The sequence below is a fragment of the Mustelus asterias genome, chromosome 3, assembly GCF_964213995.1.
Source record: "Mustelus asterias chromosome 3, sMusAst1.hap1.1, whole genome shotgun sequence".
Taxonomy (NCBI): Eukaryota; Metazoa; Chordata; class Chondrichthyes; order Carcharhiniformes; family Triakidae; genus Mustelus; species Mustelus asterias.
The window spans coordinates 140,772,490-140,795,664 of NC_135803.1; the positions used below are offsets into that span (position 1 = coordinate 140,772,490).

Genomic DNA, 23,175 nt, shown 5'->3' on the forward strand with positions numbered 1-23,175 from the left:
TAAAGTATAAATATCAGAAACTATAGAACATAGAACATAGAACAGTACAGCACAGAACAGGCCCTTCGGCCCACGATGTTGTGCCGAGCTTTATCTGAAACCAAGATCAAGCTATCCCACTCCCTATCATCCTGGTGTGCTCCATGTGCCTATCCAATAACCGCTTAAATGTTCCTAAAGTGTCTGACTCCACTATCACTGCAGGCAGTCCATTCCACACCCCAACCACTCTCTGCGTAAAGAACCTACCTCTGATATCCGTCCTGTATCTCCCACCACGAACCCTATAGTTATGCCCCCTTGTAATAGCTCCATCCACCCGAGGAAATAGTCTTTGAACGTTCACTCTATCTATCCCCTTCATCATTTTATACACCTCTATTAAGTCTCCCCTCAGCCTCCTCCGCTCCAGAGAGAACAGACCTAGCTCCCTCAACCTTTCCTCATATGACCTACCCTCCAAACCAGGCAGCATCCTGGTAAATCTCCTCTGCACTCTTTCCAGCGCTTCCACATCCTTCTTATAGTGAGGTGACCAGAACTGCACACAATATTCCAAATGTGGTCTCACCAAGGTCCTGTACAGTTGCAGCATAACCCCACGGTTCTTAAACTCCGACCCCCTGTTAATAAAAGCTAACACACTATAGGCCTTCTTCACAGCTCTATCCACTTGACTGGCAACCTTTAGAGATCTGTGGATATGGACCCCAAGATCTCTCTGTTCCTCCACAGTCTTCAGAACCCTACCTTTGACCCTGTAATCCACATTTAAATTTGTCCTACCAAAATGAATCGCCTCACATTTATCAGGGTTAAACTCCATTTGCCATTTTTCAGCCCAGCTTTGCATCCTATCTATGTTTCTTTGCAGCCTACAACAGCCCTCCACCTCATCCACTACTCCACCAATCTTGGTGTCATCAGCAAATTTACTGATCCACCCTTCAGCCCCCTCCTCTAAGTCATTAATAAAAATCACAAAGAGCAGAGGACCAAGCACTGATCTCTGCGGCACACCACTAGCAACCTGCCTCCAATCCGAAAATTTTCCATCGACCACCACCCTCTGTCTTCGGTCAGACAGCCAGTTACCTATCCAATCGGCCAACTTTCCCTCTATCCCACACCTCCTCACTTTCATCATAAGCCGACCATGGGGGACCTTATCAAACACCTTATAAATGCTTGATATCTCTTTATCTTGTGTAAATAAACATTGGCCATTAACAAAATAGAACTAAGAAAAAATGCTTTCTATCAGGCAGTGTTTTAGAACATAGAACATAGAACATAGAACATTACAGCGCAGAACAGGCCCTTCGGCCCACGATGTTGCACCGACCAGTTAAAAAAAAAAACTGTGACCCTCCAACCTTGTGTGCACCGGTTTCAAGAAATTTATAGAAGTCTGGGCTCTCAGCTAAGCATGCATATTGGGCAGAATTTTACCGGCATGTCCGCCCGAGGTTCGTACGATCCCACCCGAGGCCAATGGAGAATGCCGGTCTCTAAGCCTAGCCTGGTCCCGGAATCAGGGTGGGTGTACCGGTAAAATTCCAACCGATAAGTGAGGTGGGTGAGTGCAACATCTAAATAGTCATATTAATTCATTTAACTGAGAAGCATTCAAAAAAGAGCGCAGTGCCAACCACATTATTTAAATTTAAGAGAGCTACAATCTGAAATGTGCTTGATTTGATTGTTAGCCCCACACTTGACAATTGGGATTCATTGTCAAAATGGCTGGACTCAAGCTTCCCCTCATGCAGGGGCAATTGCAAATTAGCTAGTAAAGAAGCTTTCTGCTTCTAAAAATGTATCTATCACTGTACTGGGCATCAGCATTTTTATTTAAGGACCAATTTTCTTCAACTTGGTTTGATTTTCCTTTAGTTATTTTTATTAATTTTAAGTTCATATGGTCAATTTTAGACATTCTTCCCTTTGCATATTGAGATCTTTTTATATGTGAATTTGCCAAAACATCGACAATGCAATAAATGCACTAGCGTGTAAACAGTAGTACAAAGAAGAAAGCAGGTTATTTGAATATTTATGCTACAAGACTAAGGACCAATAGTTATTTTATCTGCTGAACAACTTTATATTGGAGAGATCTGGCCAAGAAATATTACTGATATTAAATCTAAAAATGGGTTTATCCTGTCCTAATCTTTACCTTAATTTCCAATTTAAGAAAAATGGGGGCTGTGGCCCATTTGCCTGGTGCCAAGCAACAGGACCTGGGATGAGAAAATGTACCTGCAGGACGGGCTACATGATGGTTGGACCTTATTGTCGAGGCAAAATCTCACAGGTAGTATTCAAAGATTTTTAGACAATTGAAAGTGAACTTCTATTATTTCAAAATACAATATTTATATAATGTAACATACATGTGAACTGATGCAGGAACAGGAATGACATAGAATTATTTTTCTTGGAATTATGTTTTATTTAATTATTTAGTATTCTCTCTCAGTGCTGCAGTGAAGTCTTGAAGCAGTGCTGATGGTCAGAGAGCTCCCTTTAGATTAGATATTAATTGATGCCCTGTTCTCTTGATCCAGTGTTTCAGGTAAACGTAAAGTCCTGGGTTGATTTTCAACACTGCTTTTCACCTGAACAAAGACTGGTTGTTGAAATCCTGGAAGGTGATCCTTGGGTTCCCGTTGATACCATGATGTAGTGTTCAGGAACCCAGTTAAAAAAATTTTGGCATTAAAGGTCTCGTGGTGGATGTTCAAGTATTAGTCTAAAAGTGAACAAATGCGGTCCTCCTCCATAAAAATACTGCGACTGATTTGTCGCCTGTGCTTCACCCATTTTCCAATCAGCTCCACACATTGCTCCCTCTCCCCAACACAACCCTCAGGCTGATATACTACCTGGTAGCATTCAAATGAAGACCTCTCGACTCTGGCTTCAGATACACATTGCAGCCACTCCATAGACTTTACCATTGTTGCAAACTGAAGGTGAAAGCCACAAGGGAGAGAAGAAATGCCGCAAGACAAAAAACTTACTTCTCTCAGAGGGTTGACCATCTTTGAAATTCTCTTCCACAGAGAGCAGCAGAAGCTGAGTCACTGAATATATTCAAGGCTGAGTTAGATAGATTTTTGATGACAAAAGAATTAAAGGTTATGGGAAGCAGTTGGAAAGTGGAGTTACAGCAAAATTAGATCAGCAATGATCTTACTGAATGGCAGAGCAAGCTGTGGCCCACTCCTGCTCCTATTTCTCATGACCTTATCTTATTCCTAATTAACACCACCAAAGGAACACACTAGTATAATTTCAAGCAAATGGCAAGTGGATAAGAACATAAGATGGCTCCCAATTTGAAAACTACAAGTGACCCCTCACCTGAAACTGATGGGTACTCTGGCCTCCATCAACAGGCCTTATCCCAGGGTGATGCTAAATGACCTGACACCATTTTTTAGGCTACAAGCACCCAGTTTGTGGCAGATGAAGCAAAGTAAAATTGGAACTTTTGTCTCAGCATTCTAAGCATTTCTACTTGAGAAATAGTTCCGTGTGTGTAAAATGCCTCATGTTTGAATAAATTCCACTCAGTTCGTTGTAAATGGAACAGTATGGGAGTGATCTTACCAAAAAAATTCTAAATGTTGAACAAGCGTGAAAACGGGAGAGTTTCAGACCCATTTTCTTTGGTGAGAGAAAAATTAAAATCTATTCACACTTAGAAAATAAATGAGGCAAAGTGTGATTCTCACCAGTAGGCGGAATGGATGGAGTCTTTTCATGCCGGGAAGCCGGCTGCTGACTACGTATGCCATTGTACTTACGCCTGATATCCCAATGTAGAATGAGAGATTGTCACTCCACCACTCCCCTGTACATTGCCTCCCCCACCAGCCTGATTGCCCCCCGCCCCCCCCCCCCCCCAGTCGATCGCTGGCAATTTGGGGCGGGAGGCGAGAAACCAGGCGCAAACTCGGTTTTTCGCTTCTCTCACGATCTTTCCGGCTCCCCACGTCAATTGACTGGTGTGACAAGCCGGTAAGATCACCCCTTTTGACACATTCCTCAGAGTCTGTGAAAAATGTTGCATTAATGCAACTCTCCTTTACCTTTGCCATTAAATATAGGTGTTACCATGAAATATAAATTATCTTGCCATTTTTTGTTATCAATGAAAAAAACAAATTTTGAATTTTTTTGACAGGAACTTGCACGGAAATCAGATGCTGCCTTGTTTCACAGTTATCTTCAGGTAGCGTTGGACTACTTTAACACTTCTCAAACTACATTCATGAAGATTATCTATTAGAAACTTGCTCAACTGTTCTTCAATTTATTTGAACCATTGCAGATGAACAACATCAAAGAACTTAATGGCAAAGGGCCATTCACAGTGTTTGTGCCCAAGATGGACACATTTACTCAGGATAAAACGGTAAACATATATTAATATTACACATTGTCAAAAGACTTGTGGCAAAATGTAGCAGTTTTTCCAAACATCACTGCCTTTTTGCAGAAAGGAATAGACAACCTGCGATTTAGTTAAATCAGTTAGATTTAACATTAACGTTGCACTTTTGATTAGGGAAAGCATCACGGCCGTACTGAGAGGGGATGTATCCGAGGGTTCGGCCACTGAGTCTATACGGGTAGAACTGAGAAATAAGAAGGGGGAAATCACTTTGATAGGGTTGTACTATAGGCCCCCAAATAGTCGGCGGGAAATTGAGGAGCAAATATGTAAGGAGATTACAGATAGCTCCAAGAAAAATAGGGTGGTAATAGTCGGAGATTTTAACTTTCCCAACATTGACTGGGGCAGCCATAGTATTAGAGGCTTGGATGGAGAGAAATCTGTTGAGTGTATTCAGGAGGAATTTCTCATTCAGTATGTGGATGGCCCGACTAGAGAGGGGGCAAAACTTGACCTCCTCTTGGGAAATAAGGAAGGGCAGGTGACAGAAGTGTTAGTGAGGGATCACTTTGGGACCAGTGACCATATTCTATTGATTTTAAGATAGCTATGGAGAATGATAGGTCTGGCCCAAAAGTTAAAATTCTAAATTGGGGAAAGGCCAATTTTGATGGTATCAGGCAGGAACTTTCAAAAGTTAATTGGGGGGGGGGTTTGTGGAAAGGCAAAGGGACGTCTGATTAGTGGCACACTTTCAAAAGTGTGTTAACCAGGGTTCAGGATAAACACATTCCTCTGAGAGTGAAGGGCAAGGCCGGCAGAAGTAGGGAACCCTGGATGACTCAGGATATTGAGGCCCTGGACAAAAAGAAGAAAGAGGCACATGACATGCATAGGCAGCTGGGATCATGCGAATCCCTTGGAGTATTGGGGGTGTAGGAGTAGAGTTAAGAGAGAAATCAGGAGGGCAAAAAGGGGACACAAGATTGTTTTGGCAGATAAAGCAAAGGAGAATCCAAAGAGCTTCTACAAATACATAAAGGGCAAAAGAGTAACAAAGGAGAGAGTAGGGCCTCTTAAGGATCAACAAGGTCATCGATGTGCGGATCCACAAGAGATGGGTGAGGTCCTAAATGAATATTTCTCATCAGTATTTACTGTTGAGAAAAGCATGGATGTTAGGGAACTTGGGGAAATAAATAGTGATGTCTTGAGGAGCGTAAATATTACAGAGAAGGAGGTGCTGGAAGTCTTAAAGCGCATCAAGATAGATAAATTTCCGGGACCTGATGAAGGACATTGTAGAAGGCTAGGGAGGAAATTGCGGGTCTCCTAGCCGAGATATTTGAATCATCGATAGTCACGGGTGAGGTGCCTGAAGATTGGAGAATGGCAAATGTTGTACCTTTGTTTAAAAAGGGCTGCAGGGAAAAGCCTGGGAACTACAGGCCAGTGAGCCTCACATCTGTGGTGGGTAAATTGTTGGAAGGTATTTTGAGAGACAGGATCTACAGGCATTTAGAGACGCAAGGACTGATTAGGGACAGTCAGCATGGCTTTGTGAGTGGAAAATCATGTCTCACAAATTTGATTGAGTTTTTTGAAGGGGTAACCAAGAAGGTAGATGAGGGCAGTGCAGTTGATGTTGTCTACATGGACTTTAGCAAGGCCTTTGACAAGGTACCGCATGGTAGGTTGTTGCATAAGGTTAAATCTCACGGGATTCAAGGTGAGGTATGTAAATGGATACAAAATTGGCTTCTTGACAAAAGCCAGAGAGTGGTTGTGGAAAGTTGTTTTTCAAACTGGAGGCCTGTGATCAGTGGTGTGCCTCAAGGATCAGTGCTGGGTCCACTGTTATTTGTCATTTATATTAATGAATTGGATGAGAATATAGGAGGCATGTTCAGTAAGTTTGCAGATGATACCAAGATTGGTGGCATAGTGGACAGTGAAAAACGTTATCTCCAATTGCAACGGGATCTTGATCAATTGGGCCAGTGAGCTGATGAATGGCAGATGGAGTTTAATTTAGACAAATGCGAGGTGATGCATTTTGGTAGATTGAACCAGGGCAGGACTTACTCAGTTAATGGTAGGGCGTTGGGGAGAGTTACAGAACAAAGAGATCTAGGGGTACATGTTCATAGCTCCTTGAAAGTGGAGTCACAGGTGGACAGAGTGGTGAAGAAGGCATTCAGCATGCTTGGTTTCATCGGTCAGAACATTGAATACAGGAGTTGGAATGTCTTGTTGAAGTTGTACAAGACATTGGTAAGGCCACACTTGGAGTACTGTGTGCAATTCTGGTCACCCTATTATAGAAAGGATATTATTAAGCTAGAAAGAGTGCAGAAGAGATTTACTAGGATGCTGCCAGGACTTGATGGATTGAGTTATAAGGAGAGGCTGGATAGACTGAGACTTTTTTCTCTGGAGCGTAGGAGGCTGAGGGGTGATCTTATAGAGGTCTATAAAATAATGAGGGGCACAGATCAGCTAGATAGTCAATATCTTTTCCCAAAGGTAGGGGAGTCTAAAACTAGAGGGCATAGGTTTAAGGTGAGAGGGGAGAGATACAAAAGTGTCCAGAGGGGCAATTTTTTCACACAGAGGGTGGTGAGTGTCTGGAACAAGCTGCCAGAGGTAGTAGTAGAGGCAGGTACAATTTTGTCTTTTAAAAAGCATTTAGATAGTTACATGGGTAAGATGGGTATAGAGGGATATGGACCAAATGCGGGCAATTGGGTTTAGCTTACGGGTTTTAAAAAAGAAGTGCGGCATGGACAAGTTGGGCCGAAGGGCCTGTTTCCATGCTGTAAACCTCTATGACTCTATGGAAAAGGACAGAAATAAAGCAGGAGTAAAGGTTTTGAAGTGGGAGAAGGCAAATTTTGCAGGAATGAGAAGGGACTTGGCTGAGATGGAGTGGACAGCCTTGCTAGAGGATAAATCAGTGGAAAACTAGTGGGAGGCACGAAAAAGCAAGCAACCAAAAGAGAAACTGCTTTGTCTCAAAGGATCATCTGGACTCGAAATGTCAGCTCTTTTCTCTCCTTACAGATGCTGCCAGACCTGCTGAGATTTTCCAGCATTTTCTCTTTTGGTTTCAGATTCCAGCATCTGCAGTAATTTGCTTTTATTACTGAAAAGCAAGATCCTAAATGTGCAAAGTAGACATGTCCCCTCCAAAAATAAGAGTGGTATTGCCAAATCTACAGCTCCTGGGTGACTAGAAGAACACAGGGGAAGATCAAACAGAAAAGTAAAGCATATAATAGGCACAAAAAACTAAGCTCCCCAGGTAGCCTAGACGAATATAGGAAGTGCAGGGAAGAATTAAGGAATTAAGGAAATCAAAGAGAGGGCATGAAAAAAGATTAGCAAGTAAAGTTAAAGAAAATCCAAAGATGGTTTTCTGGTATATTAATCATAGAATCCTACAGTGCAGAAGGAGGCCATTCAGCCCATCGAGCCTGCACCGACCACAATCCCATCCAGGCCCTATCTTCATAATCTCATGCATTTGGATTAGCTAAAGAAAAAGTGGGATCTATCAGAGATGAAGAAGGGAACTTGTGTATAGATGCAGAGATTGTAGGAAGGGTTTTAAATGAATATTTTGTGTGTGTTTACAAAGGAAAGGGATGATGCAGATATAGTGGTCCAGGAGGAACACTGAGAGATATTCAATGGGATATTCATATAGAGAGAGGAAGTACACAAAAGGTTGGAATCCTTGAAAGTTGATAAGTCGCCAGGGCCAGATGAACTGTTTCTGAGATTGCTGAAAGAGGTCAGGAAGGAGATAGCAGATGCTCTGAGAATGATTTTCCAATCCTCACTAGATACAGGGGAGGTACCAGAGGACTGGAGAAATACAGACATAGTTCCATTGTTTAAAAAGGGATCAAAGGAAGTGCCAAACAATTATAGGCCAGTTAGTTTTACATTGGTTGTGGGCAAATTAGTAGAATCGATTCTGAGAGATAAGATTAACTGTCACATAGAAAGGCATGGACTAGTGAGGGATCGTCAACATGGAATTGTTAGAGGAAGGTCTTGCCTCATATAAATTTGATTGAATTCTTTGAGGAAGTGACAAGTCAGATTGATGAAGGTGGTGTGGTGGATGTTGTGTGAATGGATTTTAGCAAGGTTTTTGACAAGGTCCTACATGGCAAATTGGTCAAAAAAGTAAAAGGAAGAAGTAAAAGGGTAATTTGGCAAATTGAATAAAAAGTTGGCTTAGTAACAGGAGACATCGATGGATGCCCTTAATATAACCAACATAAGGATGTAATGTTGGATTTCTGTAAAACACTGGTGAGACTGCAACTGGAGTATTATCTGCATTTCTGGTCACCACATTACAGGAAGGACGTAATTGCTTTTGAGAGAATGCAGAGGAGGTTTATAAGAATGTTGCCAGGATTAGAAAATTGTAGCTATGAGGAAAGATTGGATAGGTTGGGGTCATTTTCCTTGGAACAAAGAAAGCGTGAGTTAATTGAGGTGTGCAAAATTACAAGGGGAAGCGATAGAGAGGACAGGATAAAATTGTTTCCCTTAGTAGAGAATTCTAGAACCAGGGAACATAGATTCAAGATAAGTGGCAGAAGGTGTGGAGGAGAGATGAGGAAGAACCTTTTTACGCAGAGGGTGGTGGGTGTCTGGAATTCGCTGCCTGAGTTGGTGGTGAAGGCAGAGACTCTAAACTCTTTTTAAAAGTCCATGGATCTGCTCTTTAACTGCTGTAAGCTGCAGGGCTATAGGTTGGTTGCAGGAATTAGAATTGGAATTTCAAAATAGGTGGAATTAGAAAGGGCACCTGGGTGTTCTCAGACTGGCATGGACATGATGGGCTGAATGGTCTCCTGTGCTTTTCTAAGATTCTAAGGGAGAGAGGCATTTTGAAGGTCTGAAATATTTAATTTTCATTCCTGGGACCTAACCCTGCCATCCAGAGGAAATGTGGGTTAGGAAACAAATGGCACCAGGACCCAGAGGATGATTTTCAAGGAGGTGGTCAATTATGTGACTGTCTCTGTGAGTCCGGTCTAATTCAAAAAATAAAGTTGGCTCCCGAGGGTGGACAAACAATAGGACACCCTCCAGCACTGAAATATTTACAGCCCTGTGGTCAGGGAACTTCCAATGTAGGCAGGGGAACAAATGTTGCCCCAAAAATGGGGACAACCTTTGAAGGATTTTGCAAAGGTTTAAAGTAAAAATGTCAAGAGCTGCCAGGCCACCATTTTGCAGAGGGGACTCCTCCATACACAGTCTGTAGCCACAACCTTAGCTCTCCAGCAATCACTGCTGGAGCAGTGGGGAGTTAAATTCAGTGAAACATTTCTGGCCGGTTGTTCTGCTGCTGAGAGGTTGACTCAATTCAACAGTGGCCTATCGACCATCTGGAAAATTCCAGACAGCATCTGATAAGTGCCTTCGATAGGCAATTAAATTGGCCTAATTGGCTACCAGCCAGGTAACTATCATCCCACCCCTTAAACCAACCTCAGGGAAAATTACCTGGAGATGGGACCACCATGGTGACAGTCCGGCACACTGGCCGGTAACAGGAAATTGGGACCTTGCCAACGTCCCATCAAAACTTCAGCCCATTTACTGCTTCTTTTTCTCCAATACCACCAGATCTGCTTGGTGTTTTCAGTTTTTATTTCAGTTTTCGAGCATTCACAGTATTTACTTTTATAAGCAGTCTTACTGAGCTTGCCAGTTTTACCCAGGGCAGTGGTAGGTACCTTACCACTGGCCTGGATAAACTGAGTTAAGGAGGGGAAAAAGTTTCTTCAGGCTCCCTATCCTCATATCCATATCAGGCTTTCTCTCCCATGACCTCATGCTGGGAGTGTCTGATTACACATGACGGTAGGATCGGGTTTAGTGCCTCAATTGGTTGAATACTCGTAGGCCAGAATTTTACCGCCCTGCCCATGGGAATCAGAGCGGGCGAGGGGCGGACAATGCAAAGGTCTGTTGACCTCGGGCAGGATTTTACGGTTTCGTGGCTTAGTGGAGATAACCCCCAAGTCAGACAATAATTGCAAAAGAGGGGAGGAAGCAGTGTAGACAAATGAGGAATTATACACTCAAAGGAAAATCAGAAAGTAATTTTGATTTCTACAGTATGTTTACTGTCTCTGTTGCAAGTTTTCTGTCAGGATCTCAAATTTGCCCATCGAATTTAATGAAATTATATGAAATTCATGGCAGAAAATATGAAGTGTTTGCAGTCACCCCATTGGTTTATTTTTGATTAAGGAATGATCCAGCATGCAACTATTCCATAATGTTTTGTGCCGTAATCAATTTACTTTTAAAATTTCAACTTAGAATAAAAAATTAATTTATTCACCTTCAGATAACTTTCGAATTATTGCTCCTCATTACGTTGCATGCTACAGCTGCCCAGGATTATTAAATTGTTGTACTTGAAGTGGAGCTTCAAAAGTCTAATTGATTTTTGAAATGAATACTAGGTACTTTGTATTGCATGATGATGATATCATCAAATTAGCGGTATATGATCAGCTCATATTCTCACTAAATGTGTAGTATGTGAGCCCCAGACCAGGGGCTGTTTTAGGATCTGATAACTCATGCATTTGCATAGAACCCCCAGACAGTTAGAGACCCTGAGATATTCAGGAGATCCAAAGAAAGCCAGGAGAGCCCAAGACAGTCATAGGCCCCTGTGCATACCCAGAACCAGCTCATGCTGGAAGCATTGTTCAGTCCAGGTGGCTGAGCTGTCAACTGATCGCACTCCCTCTGCAGAAACGTCCCTCATTTGTAGCCAAGTCAGGGGCAGTATTAGATTCATGCAGTGACTGTCATTTCACAGTCAGTGTCTCTGATCAGACCCAGCCTCCAAACCAAAATCATAGAATCCCTATATTGCTGAAGGAGGCCATTCAGCCCATCGAGCCTGCACCCTCCACAATCTCAACCAGGTCCTAACCCCCTTACCCCACGTATTTACCCTGCTAATCCTCCTGACACTAAGGGGCAATTTAGCTTGGCCAATCAACCCAACCCGTACATCTTTGGAGTGTGGGAGGAAACCGGAGCACCCGGAGAAAATGGACGCAGACACTGGGAGGATGTGCAAACTCCACACAAACTGTCACCTGAGGCCGGAATTGAACCCAGATCCCTGGCGCTGTGAGGCAGCAGTGCTAACCACTGTGCCACCGTGCCACCTCTGGTGGCAAGTTTGTATGGGGCTCCCAGAAGCCAAATACCAGCCTTGCTCCACCTTGCCAATGGGAGCTCACAAGTGACCAGGATACATTAGAAAATCACGGCCATACTGCCCTTGATTATATATGCATTAACATCAATGATTGGGAACGTGAGAGTGCAAATCCCTAGTTTTCCAATGAGCGACATGAGGCTTTGCAACATCTACCCTATCCTGTAGCCTGGCCTCAAAATTTGTTCTGGCTCTTTTATACAATGTTCCCAAATCTGTTGCTAAAAGCTAAACTCCCTGGGAAGGAGGGGGGGAGGTGGGTAAGGCGGGGGGGGGGTGGGGGGTGGGGGTGGTGGGGAGGTTGTGGTGGTGGGGGGGGGGGGGAGAGGCGGGAGGCTGAGGAGGCATTTCTTCTCTCCGGGTTCTGTAATCTTTGGAATTCTCTATGCCATGGAGAGGTGGGGGATGGGTCAATATATTTGAGTTAGTCAGATTTTTGATCGACAAAGGAGTCAAGGGTTATGAGGGCTTGGCTGGAAAGTGAAATTGAGGCCAAGATCAGGTCAGCCATGAACTTGTTAAATGGTGGATCTGGCTTGAGATTTGAATGGATTACTCCTGATCCTATTTCTTAGATTCTAATGATCTTAAGCTGATTGTGAACAGCCTTTGATAAATTAATGAGAGAACTTTCTTCACAGATGGAAGAATGGAAAGCTCGAGGTTTGATTAGCAATTTGCTTCGATACCACATAGTAGGCTGTGGGAAACTTTACCGCAATGATCTAAGGAGACAGACCTCCATTGTTGCCTTATCTGGGAACCCCATTCGGATCTCCTGGAAACAGGTGGGTGTGTCTATTCCACAACTTGTGTTCTTATTGATCAATCGCATTGTACAAAATCTTAAAAATGCTGCCTGGACCTCAAGCATCTACAAAACCAAGATAGCCTTGATTTTTAATTGAAATTGCATACAGAGGTATTTCTTTGTATTAAAAGCTTTTGCATTATTCACGTAAAGCCCATTAAGCAACTCATTCATATTCTAATATATACACTTTGCAACTTTCAAATCAGCTAAAATGGGTTTCACAACCCAATCAATGACAAATTATTTTGTGTGTGTCAACCCAAACCTTGAGCCCTGTTTTGCACATCACGCTGTTACATAATGGCCAAAATTTCTACGACCTTGCCCACAGCTGGGATTCTCCAGTCCCACAGCAGTGAATGGAGTTTTGGCTGAGTGCCAAATTCTCCGTATTCACTGGCAGCAATGGCAGGGTGAACGAAAATTTTAAAGTACATATCTATTTTTACATGCCTGTTAGGTCCTTTCCTTGTTGATTCCTTTCAAGTCTATACAATGCAGATTTTTCTCATTACACGATCCTCTCTTACCCGAGTTCAGTCTCATGCTCTTGTCTCTGAACCACCCCTATGGTTTCAGTGTTCCCTTTGTGGTTTGTTCCCGCTTAAAGTCAATGTTTTCCAAATGTTCTGGTCACACCTGCACTGATTCTGGAAAATCCTGGCCCAGAAGCAGACACAAAACTGAAGGCTGGAGGTTTGGCCTAATCAGTGGATTGGACTGTTCAATCCCATTTGCCCTTCTCTTTTGCTTTAACAATACAATTTGTATGTTTATTGCTGGTGCAGGCTGATGATTCACATTAAGTACCAGACCCAACATTCCCCCAAATCCCTTTCAACTCACCTTTACATCTGTCCACATCATCGATAGGGTGGAACTTTCCTAAAAGTTGGCAAAGGCCGGACTTTTCCAACTATTCACACCACACTGCCGCTCCCAGCGAGGATGGAGAATTTGGCGCTTGGCCAAATCTCCATTCACTGCAGCGGGACCAGAGAATCCCGCCGGCATGAACGGCCAGAAAATTCCGGCCAAGTGTCAGCTTGTGACTGAAAGCTGACATGTTTCTCCCCAGAAACACAGCCAGGTTCTCACTCCAGGGGGTAAATTTTACCGTCCTGCCTGCTACGGGAATCGGAGCGGACAAGGGGTGGACCATGGAAAGGTCTGTTGACCTCGGGCAGGATTTTCCGGTTTCGAAGTGAGTATGGCCGGAGAATCCCGCCCCAGATCTTCTGACAACTTGTCAAAAAAAAGCAGGGGGGCATCTTTTACACAGTCATTCCCTGTGGTCAGGCCCCATGGGATGGAGTCTGATAGAGCCAGCAAGGCTGCCTCCACAGATATTGGGGTGCCATTTTAAAGGGTGCCCCAATCTCAAAGAAATGTTAAAGGCCCCCATCTCCACCCCCCCAAGGACATAGCGGCCCCCTGGCAGACAAGGAGAACACACCCAACCCTCGGATAGAGAGGGCCAACCTCCCCCATCATTCAATTGTTGGGTCATTCCCCCCCAACACCATGCAGGCGTCAGGGTGAACCGACCCCCATCCCCCATATTTACTGGCATCATGGGGCACCCCCCATCTTCAATGTCCACACCTCCGCCCCCACCAACTGCCATGCAGGCACAAACCACCCCCCCATCATCAACCACCTCCTCCCCAATGGGGTACCCTAGAAGCCCTGTCCCTGGGCCCATCCCTGGCCAGGATGCCAGGAGCAGTGCCGGGGTACTGTCTTGCCATGTCCCTCACCACCCGGGGACTATATTCAACTCTGCGTCCATAGCGAGATCATCACAACTGGTTTTTGTTTTTGAAGAGAGGGGGGAGAGAAGCATCTAGTGTCCCTGGAAGTAACAGTGTTAAGCCATTTAGTCATATGTATTTAAATATATTTAAATTCATGGTAATCAGGTTCACACCCCTTCTTGGCATGAACTTTGATTAAGTTGCTGGCGGTGGCAGGGAAGATCTTAAACTGAGATTTCGCTGCCACAAATTGTGTTATGGCACTCCCGGAAGAATTTGTGGCCATAACAGGATTTGCACCAATGGTGAACTGGCGCTGAGAATCATGGCCTTAGGGTATGTATAATACCCATTCTTTCTGCAAACGCCTCTCTAATCCAAAAAATAAACTACGTTCCTCTCTGCTTCAAGCTATCAGCCTGGCCTGAGACTAAGGTCACAGTTTTCTGGAGTGTGATTCCATATTTTAAAAAATAAACTATTTTAATCTTTTTAACACAGAATGCAATTTACTTGAATGGCGACACAAAAATCACCAGCACTGATTACATTGCGACAAATGGAATTATCCATTACATCAACAAGGTCTTAGTTCCATTCAACCTATCGTCTCGCAACCGATTTGTCACAACATCCCTGGTAGGTTGCAGGGGAATCTGAAAACACATCTTTTTTTATAGATGATATTTTAGCTTTGTAAAGTGTATCCAGCCGCCCAATGGGTTCATTCAATCAGTGATTACAGATTTGGAAAGTGCCAGTTGGAATTATTGACCAGTTAAATTAGTTCATTTCCTTTTGGTTTGGCATAGGTGGGGTTACATTTTGCCTCAATGATCCTAGGTAGTGAAGGGAATACAAACTGGAACCGTTGCTCCTGACTCCTGTCCTCTTCCCCTTTACTGGAAGTATGCAAAGGGTAAGGATAGGAGTGGCTTCGTTCTGATGTCCCTTGAGTTAATTTGCTATCAGATCTCACAATTAAGGATTTTGTGTGAATTCTGCTCAACTTGAATGAGGAGAGAATTGGCAAAAACATTTTGTTATGTCCCTGGTCAACATAGTAATTTTAAAGCAGTTATACAAATTAAGACAAAATAGCATAATCACTGAAACTGTTCATTGTCCATTTATTAAAAGAACACTCAAAATTGTATCCTGATTCCAAGCAGTTAAATGTCACCAAGGAAATCAGCTGGAGATTGGAACAAGAGTAGGAATAAGCCAATGAAAGCAAGGCCAAAGCAAATTCTTATTTAGTTCTGTTTGGTGACCTGCATTATGAGCTTTGAATCACTAATCCATTATTAATCAGTTATACAGACTAGAGGCTCCCAGTTGATTCACAGTCTGTGCTCAGTTAGCTAATTTAAGCTGAATTAGCAGTGAAGCACACTCTCACAGGGCTATGCAGGGAAAGAAAAAAATAAACTAGCATTCCTGATTGCTACCTGGAGGGTGAGATGGGGTTGAGGTTGGGGGAGGAGGGTGGAAGGGGCTGGAATTGGGAGAGGAGGAAGGGGGTGAGGGGGGAGGGATCGAAGGGAGGGTGTTGGGGGGCATTCACCCCAGCTTCCCCCCACTCCGTTTCACTGCTGCGTCCACCATGATTTTACCTTGTGTAAACTGGCATAACCCTATCCATTATTTTAATTTACATTTTTGGAGCAACCTTTCACATGTTTCTTGTGTTTGAATTCTTTGTTTGCAGCACAATATCACCACGGTTGCAAATGCAAATGGATACAAGATTTTTAGTAGTTTGATCAAGGTAGGACATTTTCTTTAATACTAATGGAATATTGGTTATACTGTTTCTATTTGGCCAATGATTACGGTATAACTGAGGGATGGTGCCAAATGGAAGCAGTGGCTGACTTCACTGAAGATACTAGGATGGAAAGAATCAACTTGGATTTATACAGCACCTTATTCTTTCATTAAGACAACCTTCTAAGCCACACAACCAATTTGTTACTTTTTAGTACAGTCTCTGTTGTGCAGTGTAGGACTTCTTCAGGTTGACAACATCGTTACCTCTCTTCCTGCTTTTAAATTCATTCCCTGCTTTAATTATGTTCTGCTCTGAGCTTGTAAGACAGGAGGTCAAGAACAATAATCAATTGTTGTAACTTAAAAAAATATATATTCCTGCACTTTCCCTCATCTTTATGCACAGTGCCATCAAAACTGGTGTTCATGAGATCTGTTTGTCAAATGAAAATACACTGATCTCACCTAATTATAAAAGGAAAAAACTTGGTGCTGAATAGCATGTTCCTAGATCGGGACCCTTCGTCATTCTGCCGAGTATACTATAGAGCATGATGATGTTGGGCCACCATCATCACGCCAGTCTGCGATAACAGGCAGGTCAAAAAGTTGCAAACCAGTCCACGTTATTCACAATTGAGAAGGCAATTAAAGTTGTTAAAAATCCAACTCGTTGCAATGATACGCTGTGAAAGCAACAATATGCCTTCAGTGTGACAATCATGCGAGATGGGCAATCCCTTTTTTGATGGGGAAGCTTGTTTGGGTGGGTTTTAAAACTGTAGCTGAGACATTTTGACGGGCGTTCAGCCTTGGATCTTCAGGTAAGCGTTCTCCAAGGCGGCCTTCACGACACACGACAGCGCAGAGTCGCTGAGCAGAAACTGATAGCCAAGTTCTGCACACATGAGGACGGCCTAAACCGGGATGTTGGATTTATGTCACATTATCAGTAACGCCCACAGCTTGCCTCCTGGGCTTGTAGAATCTCACTAGCTGTTCTGTCTGGAGACAATACACATCTCTTTAACCTGTGTTTAATGTTCCCTCCACCCACATTGTCTGTACCTTTAAGACCTGGCTGGTTGTAGGATTCGCATTCTAATCAGTATTCTGCAACTTGATTTTGTCTGTTTGCACTGTTTGAGAGCACATTTCCACTCCATCTGACGAAGGAGCAGTGCTCCGAAAGCTTATGGTATTTGCTACCAAATAAACCTGTTGGACTTTAACCTGGTGTTGTTAAAACTCTTACTGTGTTCACCCCAGTCCAACGCCGGCATCTCCACATCCTGATTTTCACAACCAGTGAATATCGCAGGGAGCATCAGCAGCATACAGTGTTTAAAATTAAACAGGCGGCTTGAACTTGTTGAACGTGTTGCTTGCGAAGCAGGGTTAATCGCATATCGCAATTCTCACGCTCAGTCTCGCGTGTTATTTCCATTGATACTTCTCTACTTTGACTTCAGATTGGCTCTTTGCTGTCTCTCCTCTTCCCATGAAAGTAAGAACACTTCAGAGGAGGTGGGATTTTCTGATCTTCAACTGAAGAGATCGGGAAATCCTATTCACTCTCGCACTTCAATGCTTCACGAAAAGCGTGGGAGTGCAGCCAGTTAAGTGACTACACAAGAGAAGTTTGTGGTAGGGCACAAATTAAAGATGATCACAAAAACAATTAGAGGGGAGATTAGAAAATATTTCTTTACATAGTGGGTGGGTGGAATGTGGAATTAGTGAACAGTTTTAAAGAGTAATTAGATAGTTGCTTTTTAAAGGGAAATATTAAAGGGTATCAGGAGCAAAGAGGAAAGTGGGGCTCTAGTAGTAATCTCGTCCAGGAGTGTGGGCTTTTTAGGATGAATTGCAGTTTCTTTGAAGTAACATTTTTTGACTCTGTGACCTGAATCCCCTTCAATATCCTGCCCTAGATCTTGATGCTGGCAACTCAAACACGTTTGTGAATTTTTTTTTATTCTTTTGTGTGACATGGGCGTCGCTGGCTGGCCAGCATTTATTGCCCATCCCTCATTGCCCTTGGAGAGCAGTTGAGAGTCAACCACATTGCTGTGGCTCTGGAATCACATGTAGGCCAGACCGGGTAGGGATGGCAGATTTCCCTCTCTAAAGGACATTACTGAACCAAATGGATTTTTCCAACATTCGACAATGGTCATCAGTAGATGCTTAATTCAAAATTTTTTTTATTGAATTCAAATTGAAATTCACAATTGAAATGCAAAATATCTGATTCAAATTACAAGTTTTCCTGAAATTATACCTCTAGGTTTCCTAATATGTGATACAGGTATACTCCCAAACATAAGATATGAGGGCTGTTTACAGGAGTCAAAAGCTGACTAAATGAATATCTAAAGCAGACCCCAAATGTTTAACAATATAAACCAGATTCTTCCCAGAATCTCTTGGATGTTTACTTTAAATATATTTTATAAAGCTCGAATTACAGAAAAGCAACTATTAAATTACTTCTAATTTTCACAGGAAACAAATCTGCTACCTCTACTGGAAGATCCAATCCACAGACCATTCACAATGTTGTGGCCAACAGACGATGCATTCAATTCTCTGCCTAAAGCGAGACGGGATTGGCTTTATAGTAATGAGAACAAACACAACCTTGTGGCGTACCTAAAATTTCACATGATCAGGGATTCAAAGGTACATCAGAATTGCGATTGTGGACCGGGTGTGCTGGATTTTCAGGGGTGTGGGACCCAGGCATCTGGCCCATTTGGGAGTCTCGAGCCTGCCAGGGTCTTGACAACCTTCTGTGAGATGGTTGATATGTGTTGTTGTTTGGTTCCCAGATATTGTTAATAATCATACTTTACATTTGTAAAGATCAGAAACTATGTTTAATTTTGCCAGGCTTTCCGGTATAGACTCTAGTGCAGCAGTGCAATGTGCCCCCTTCCCCCTTAACATTTGCACATGACACATTAGTTCCTAGCTAAGTAGTTCCTAGCTATCTACAGGCAACAACGATACGTAACATCCTTCTTTCTTTAAAATATAATGCCCCTATCAATGAAGCTGGCTTCATCTCTATTTCGACTCAGTTTCAGTGGTACATTCAGTAGGCGAAAAATCTTTCTACTCAGATCACCTTAGAATCTGATCAGAGGATGCTTTTCAATGGGTGTACAATCTCTCACCCTGAGTGTCACCTCCTTTACCTCATGGTTTATTGAGATAATCTGCAGCTCTTCACAATTGCTCAACACCAGGACCATCTGTTTCAGTGGCGTAAAAACATAGTTAATATCTTTGCCTTTGGGTGTCCCTCTGATTTGGGTTGTTCTTAGCTATCGAATCTCAATTCCCCTGTATGCCGTTAGCATGATGTTGTTCGGTTTCAGAGCCCCTTTCTTTGGAGAACCATTTTCTTCCAGATTTTCAGGAAAGATCCTGTGGCGTGCTGTGAACAAGATGATATCAATCTTCACCTTCAGATTTATCATTCTAGGCTTCTCTCTCACCCTCTCCCTGATCTGAATGGATATGTGAATTTCTTTTCTCTGGGAACTGTCGCATGCAGCCATTTCACGTACTTGTATGACTCCTATATCTATCACGTTTTCAGAGTCATCGTCATTTTCTAAGATATGGATGTTTAGGGTTCTGTTCCTGACCCTTTGCCCTGTTGTTCTTAGCTCTGATGCCTCATCTACCACCTTCTTTAATTGTTTAACACATCTTGGGCCACTCCACAAGCTCTGCAGATTGATCCATATGCAGAACATTTCTTGCTGTTCTGCACATCACATTCTTCCAGACATGTTCTGGACCAGCATCTTTTACCACTGGTATCTTGGAGAATTGAGGAATGTTCTCCCATGGCCTTGCTGGTAATGGGAGAAGGCCATGGGAGAACTCCACTTATAGAGTCCCAAACAGAGATCTTGTGACGCAGTGGCACCATTCCCATTTCTGAGCCAGAAGCTCTGAGTTCAAGGCCCACTCTATGACTTGATGGCCACAGAAGGTGCGTTCACGGCATTGCCAAACAGGTTGATTATCAACCTGCAAAATCCTTCCAATAGACAAGCGGTGAGAGGAGGAGTATCTCCTGATCAGCCAAAACCTGCAGAAGGCAATGGCAAACCACTGCAGTACCTTGCCAAACATAACCACAAAACAACACACGGAAGTCCATGATCACCAATACTCTGTTAGGGCATGGTACCTGAAGAGAGAGAAGGAAAAGAACGAGAGAAAGAATCCCCAATAAAGCCCCAGGAACTGGTACTGAAACCAAGAACCTGCCGTTTCTCGAACTTGGCTAACTGCCAGGTCATAATCCTGACTGATTTATGATGGAAGTACAGCACAGGCCTGCAGAAATTGAGTGCCAATATGTATAAACTGTGTTTCAAAATTCAACAACTCCTATACCAAGACTATTTCTTGATGGAGGAGCAAATCAGTCCTAATTAGGAACTTTTAAGATGTAGAATTCATTTTTGATTTTTCTCCATCTGTAAAAACTTCCTGTCTGCCAGGCCTTCCTTTTGAGTCCCATAATTATAATGTAGTTAATTTTAAGACAAATTTCTACCCTGTGGCAAATGGCTTGAGCCTATAAATCTATACCACAACAATAATCATTTGTCTGCATAAGTGTGAACTAATCAATTTTGCACGCCCAAGAGTATCAAAGCACTACATAAAACTACTTCGAAATTACAATGCAACTGGCCATCAGCCAAGCAGTGTGTGTCGGTGTTTATCCTCCAAATGAAACAATCCTAATCAAATGTATCCTATCTGTTCTCCGATTCCTTTAGCCCTCTTTCCTTCAACCACCCATCCAACCTATTCTTCAAAATTGACATGTTTTCTGCTTTGATCACTAATTGCTTTTAATTTTTTCCAGTTTTGGCCAATAATCTTAAGATTGAAATGGACTTAGTCTTTTTTTTATTTGTATTTAAAGCACATCCTTTTCTGATTTATACCTCATTCCTCAAACACTTTTCTCCCCCACTTAAAATTGAATTGATTTTCTATTCCCTTTATTCGTTTTGCGTGTGCTTTCCTTTTTTATTCATTTTCTATTTATATATGTTATCTTTGGCTATTTCTACCTTTATTACCTATTCTTTCTGATAGCTTTTAGCTCCCACTTCCCTTCTTTTTCAGTTTAAATGACTCTTCACTTTCCCATTTTACTATTTTGTTAGTTCCTTTCCTATTCTGATGTAGCCAATCCTTATATGTTGAGATCTCTAAACTTAAAAATCCTTCCCTACTATGATACATAGCTCAGGCTGTCATTTGGAAACTTCCACCCTCGCTAAGTTTCTTTCCTAATCGTCTATACTCCGACATGACCTTTCCTTTCTTTTGTCTTCCAAATAGACCACAATATCTGACTGCATTCCATCTCCATCCATTACCTTTCCTAGTCTTTCTGAAATGTCCCTAACTGTGGTAGCTTGGCCCTTTTAAGGGGACGTTCCCTAAGGGCCACATGGTCGAGCCGGACCCTATGGAATGTTGAGGTGGGAAGCCAAGCCAATGGAGTGCGAGGCCACGTATTCTGGGCCGGGGGAGGATCGGCAGTGGGAGCCAGGAAGGAGTAGTGTACAGTCGCATAGTTCTGTCTGACCCTGTTGTAATTATAGTTAGTTGTTCGTTGGCAATAAAGCCTCTTGTTCTTTAGCCTCAGCAAGTTGCCCTCGATTTATTACACTAACCCTTACACCCTGAGAGACAACAAATCCTGCACAAGACAGTGTCCACCTTTCTGAATCACCCAGTGCTTCAGCAATTCTCATTCAATTGCTCATTTCCCCTCCTCCTCCCCATATTAATGCTGTTTGATTCCATGTTAATCCATTTGATGGCATGCCCAGAACCCCCTCACAAGCTTGTTGTGGATCATTTACTTTAGAAATTCCTACCCCAACCAATCTCTTCACTTTTCCTGATACTTGGACAGTCACCAATCCTTCCTGTGTCACAAGCAATTCCCTAACTCTGACCCGGATCAACCATCCTCTGAAACTGTTATCCCCAAAGACCTTTTCCTGCTCCCTGATTTGTCGGATTGGCTCTAACTGCACCTCAAATCCGTTTCACTTGGAGAGACTTCCTGCAGATGTGTTTGTTCCAGTTAACATCTGTTACTCAAAGCTCCCACATCCTGTCAGAACCGCACATCACTATGCCTTCCTGCATTGCTGTTCTTACCAGAAAGGGTGGCTTTAAGTTATAGTTAAATGTTAAGTTTGTGTTTTTTATCCACTTAAGCATCAATTAAACTACACCACTCTTCCTCCCCCCTTTGTTCCTAATTGCCGTTCTCATCAAATTGCCATTTTGGAAGCACCAATGTAGCTCTATTTCTGACCACGTTCCTTGCTGGGACTATTAGATCAGTATGGCTTTACCTTATTAGTAACACTGTTACTTTTATCCCTCTGTGTTCAGACCTCATCTCTCATAGAAATAAAAAAGAATGAATCAGGGTCAGTTGTTCTGCTGCACCTGGTATAGTGGACCCAAGAATTTTTAGGGCCTCTGACTATTTGTAGAAATTATTTTTGTTTCTTTCAAATTGTATGCTAGCAAAAGTCTTTACTCAAAGGTCCCTCTATTGTCCAGCCAGGAATGCTGCATGATCTTCAAAAGGAAGCTTCTTTCAAATGTTTACGCAATGTTTTACAATTACAGACGATGGCAGCAGACCTTCCACTTCTCAGCGACAGGCGGACAATGCGAGGATCACTGATTTCAGTCAGATGCAGCAGGACTATAATCGTAAGTAAAAGCAAAATACTGCGGATGCTGGAAGTTTGAAATGAAAAGAGAAAATGTTGGAAAAACTCAGCAGGCCTTGCAGCATCTGTGGAAAGATAAACAGAGTGAATGTTTTGAGTCAGCATGACTGTTCTTAGAATTATAGAATCCGTATAGTGCAGAAGGAAACCATTTGGCCCATCGAGCCTGCACCGACAACAATCCCACCCAGGCCCTATCCACATAATCACAGGTATTTCAGGATGCTGAAATTGCATATATGGAACTAATTCAGGATTGTACTTGTAACTTTGTAGATGGCTCCATGGTTCAGTGTAGAATTAGGCTGTGTAAACCAGGAAGAGCT

At 42.8% G+C, this 23,175-nt stretch overlaps 1 protein-coding gene across 1 annotated transcript in view; it reads left to right on the forward strand.

Moving 5' to 3' along the window:
* Window positions 1-23,175, forward strand: part of LOC144491876 (stabilin-1-like) — a 213,167-nt gene that overhangs the window by 169,733 nt on the left and 20,259 nt on the right. The window contains exons 45-52 of the mRNA XM_078210166.1: window positions 2,201-2,320; window positions 4,199-4,246; window positions 4,346-4,429; window positions 12,335-12,481; window positions 14,766-14,903; window positions 15,976-16,035; window positions 18,546-18,722; window positions 22,743-22,829. Coding sequence (XP_078066292.1) covers window positions 2,201-2,320; window positions 4,199-4,246; window positions 4,346-4,429; window positions 12,335-12,481; window positions 14,766-14,903; window positions 15,976-16,035; window positions 18,546-18,722; window positions 22,743-22,829 — 861 coding nt within the window. The remainder of the gene's footprint in view (window positions 1-2,200; window positions 2,321-4,198; window positions 4,247-4,345; window positions 4,430-12,334; window positions 12,482-14,765; window positions 14,904-15,975; window positions 16,036-18,545; window positions 18,723-22,742; window positions 22,830-23,175) is intronic.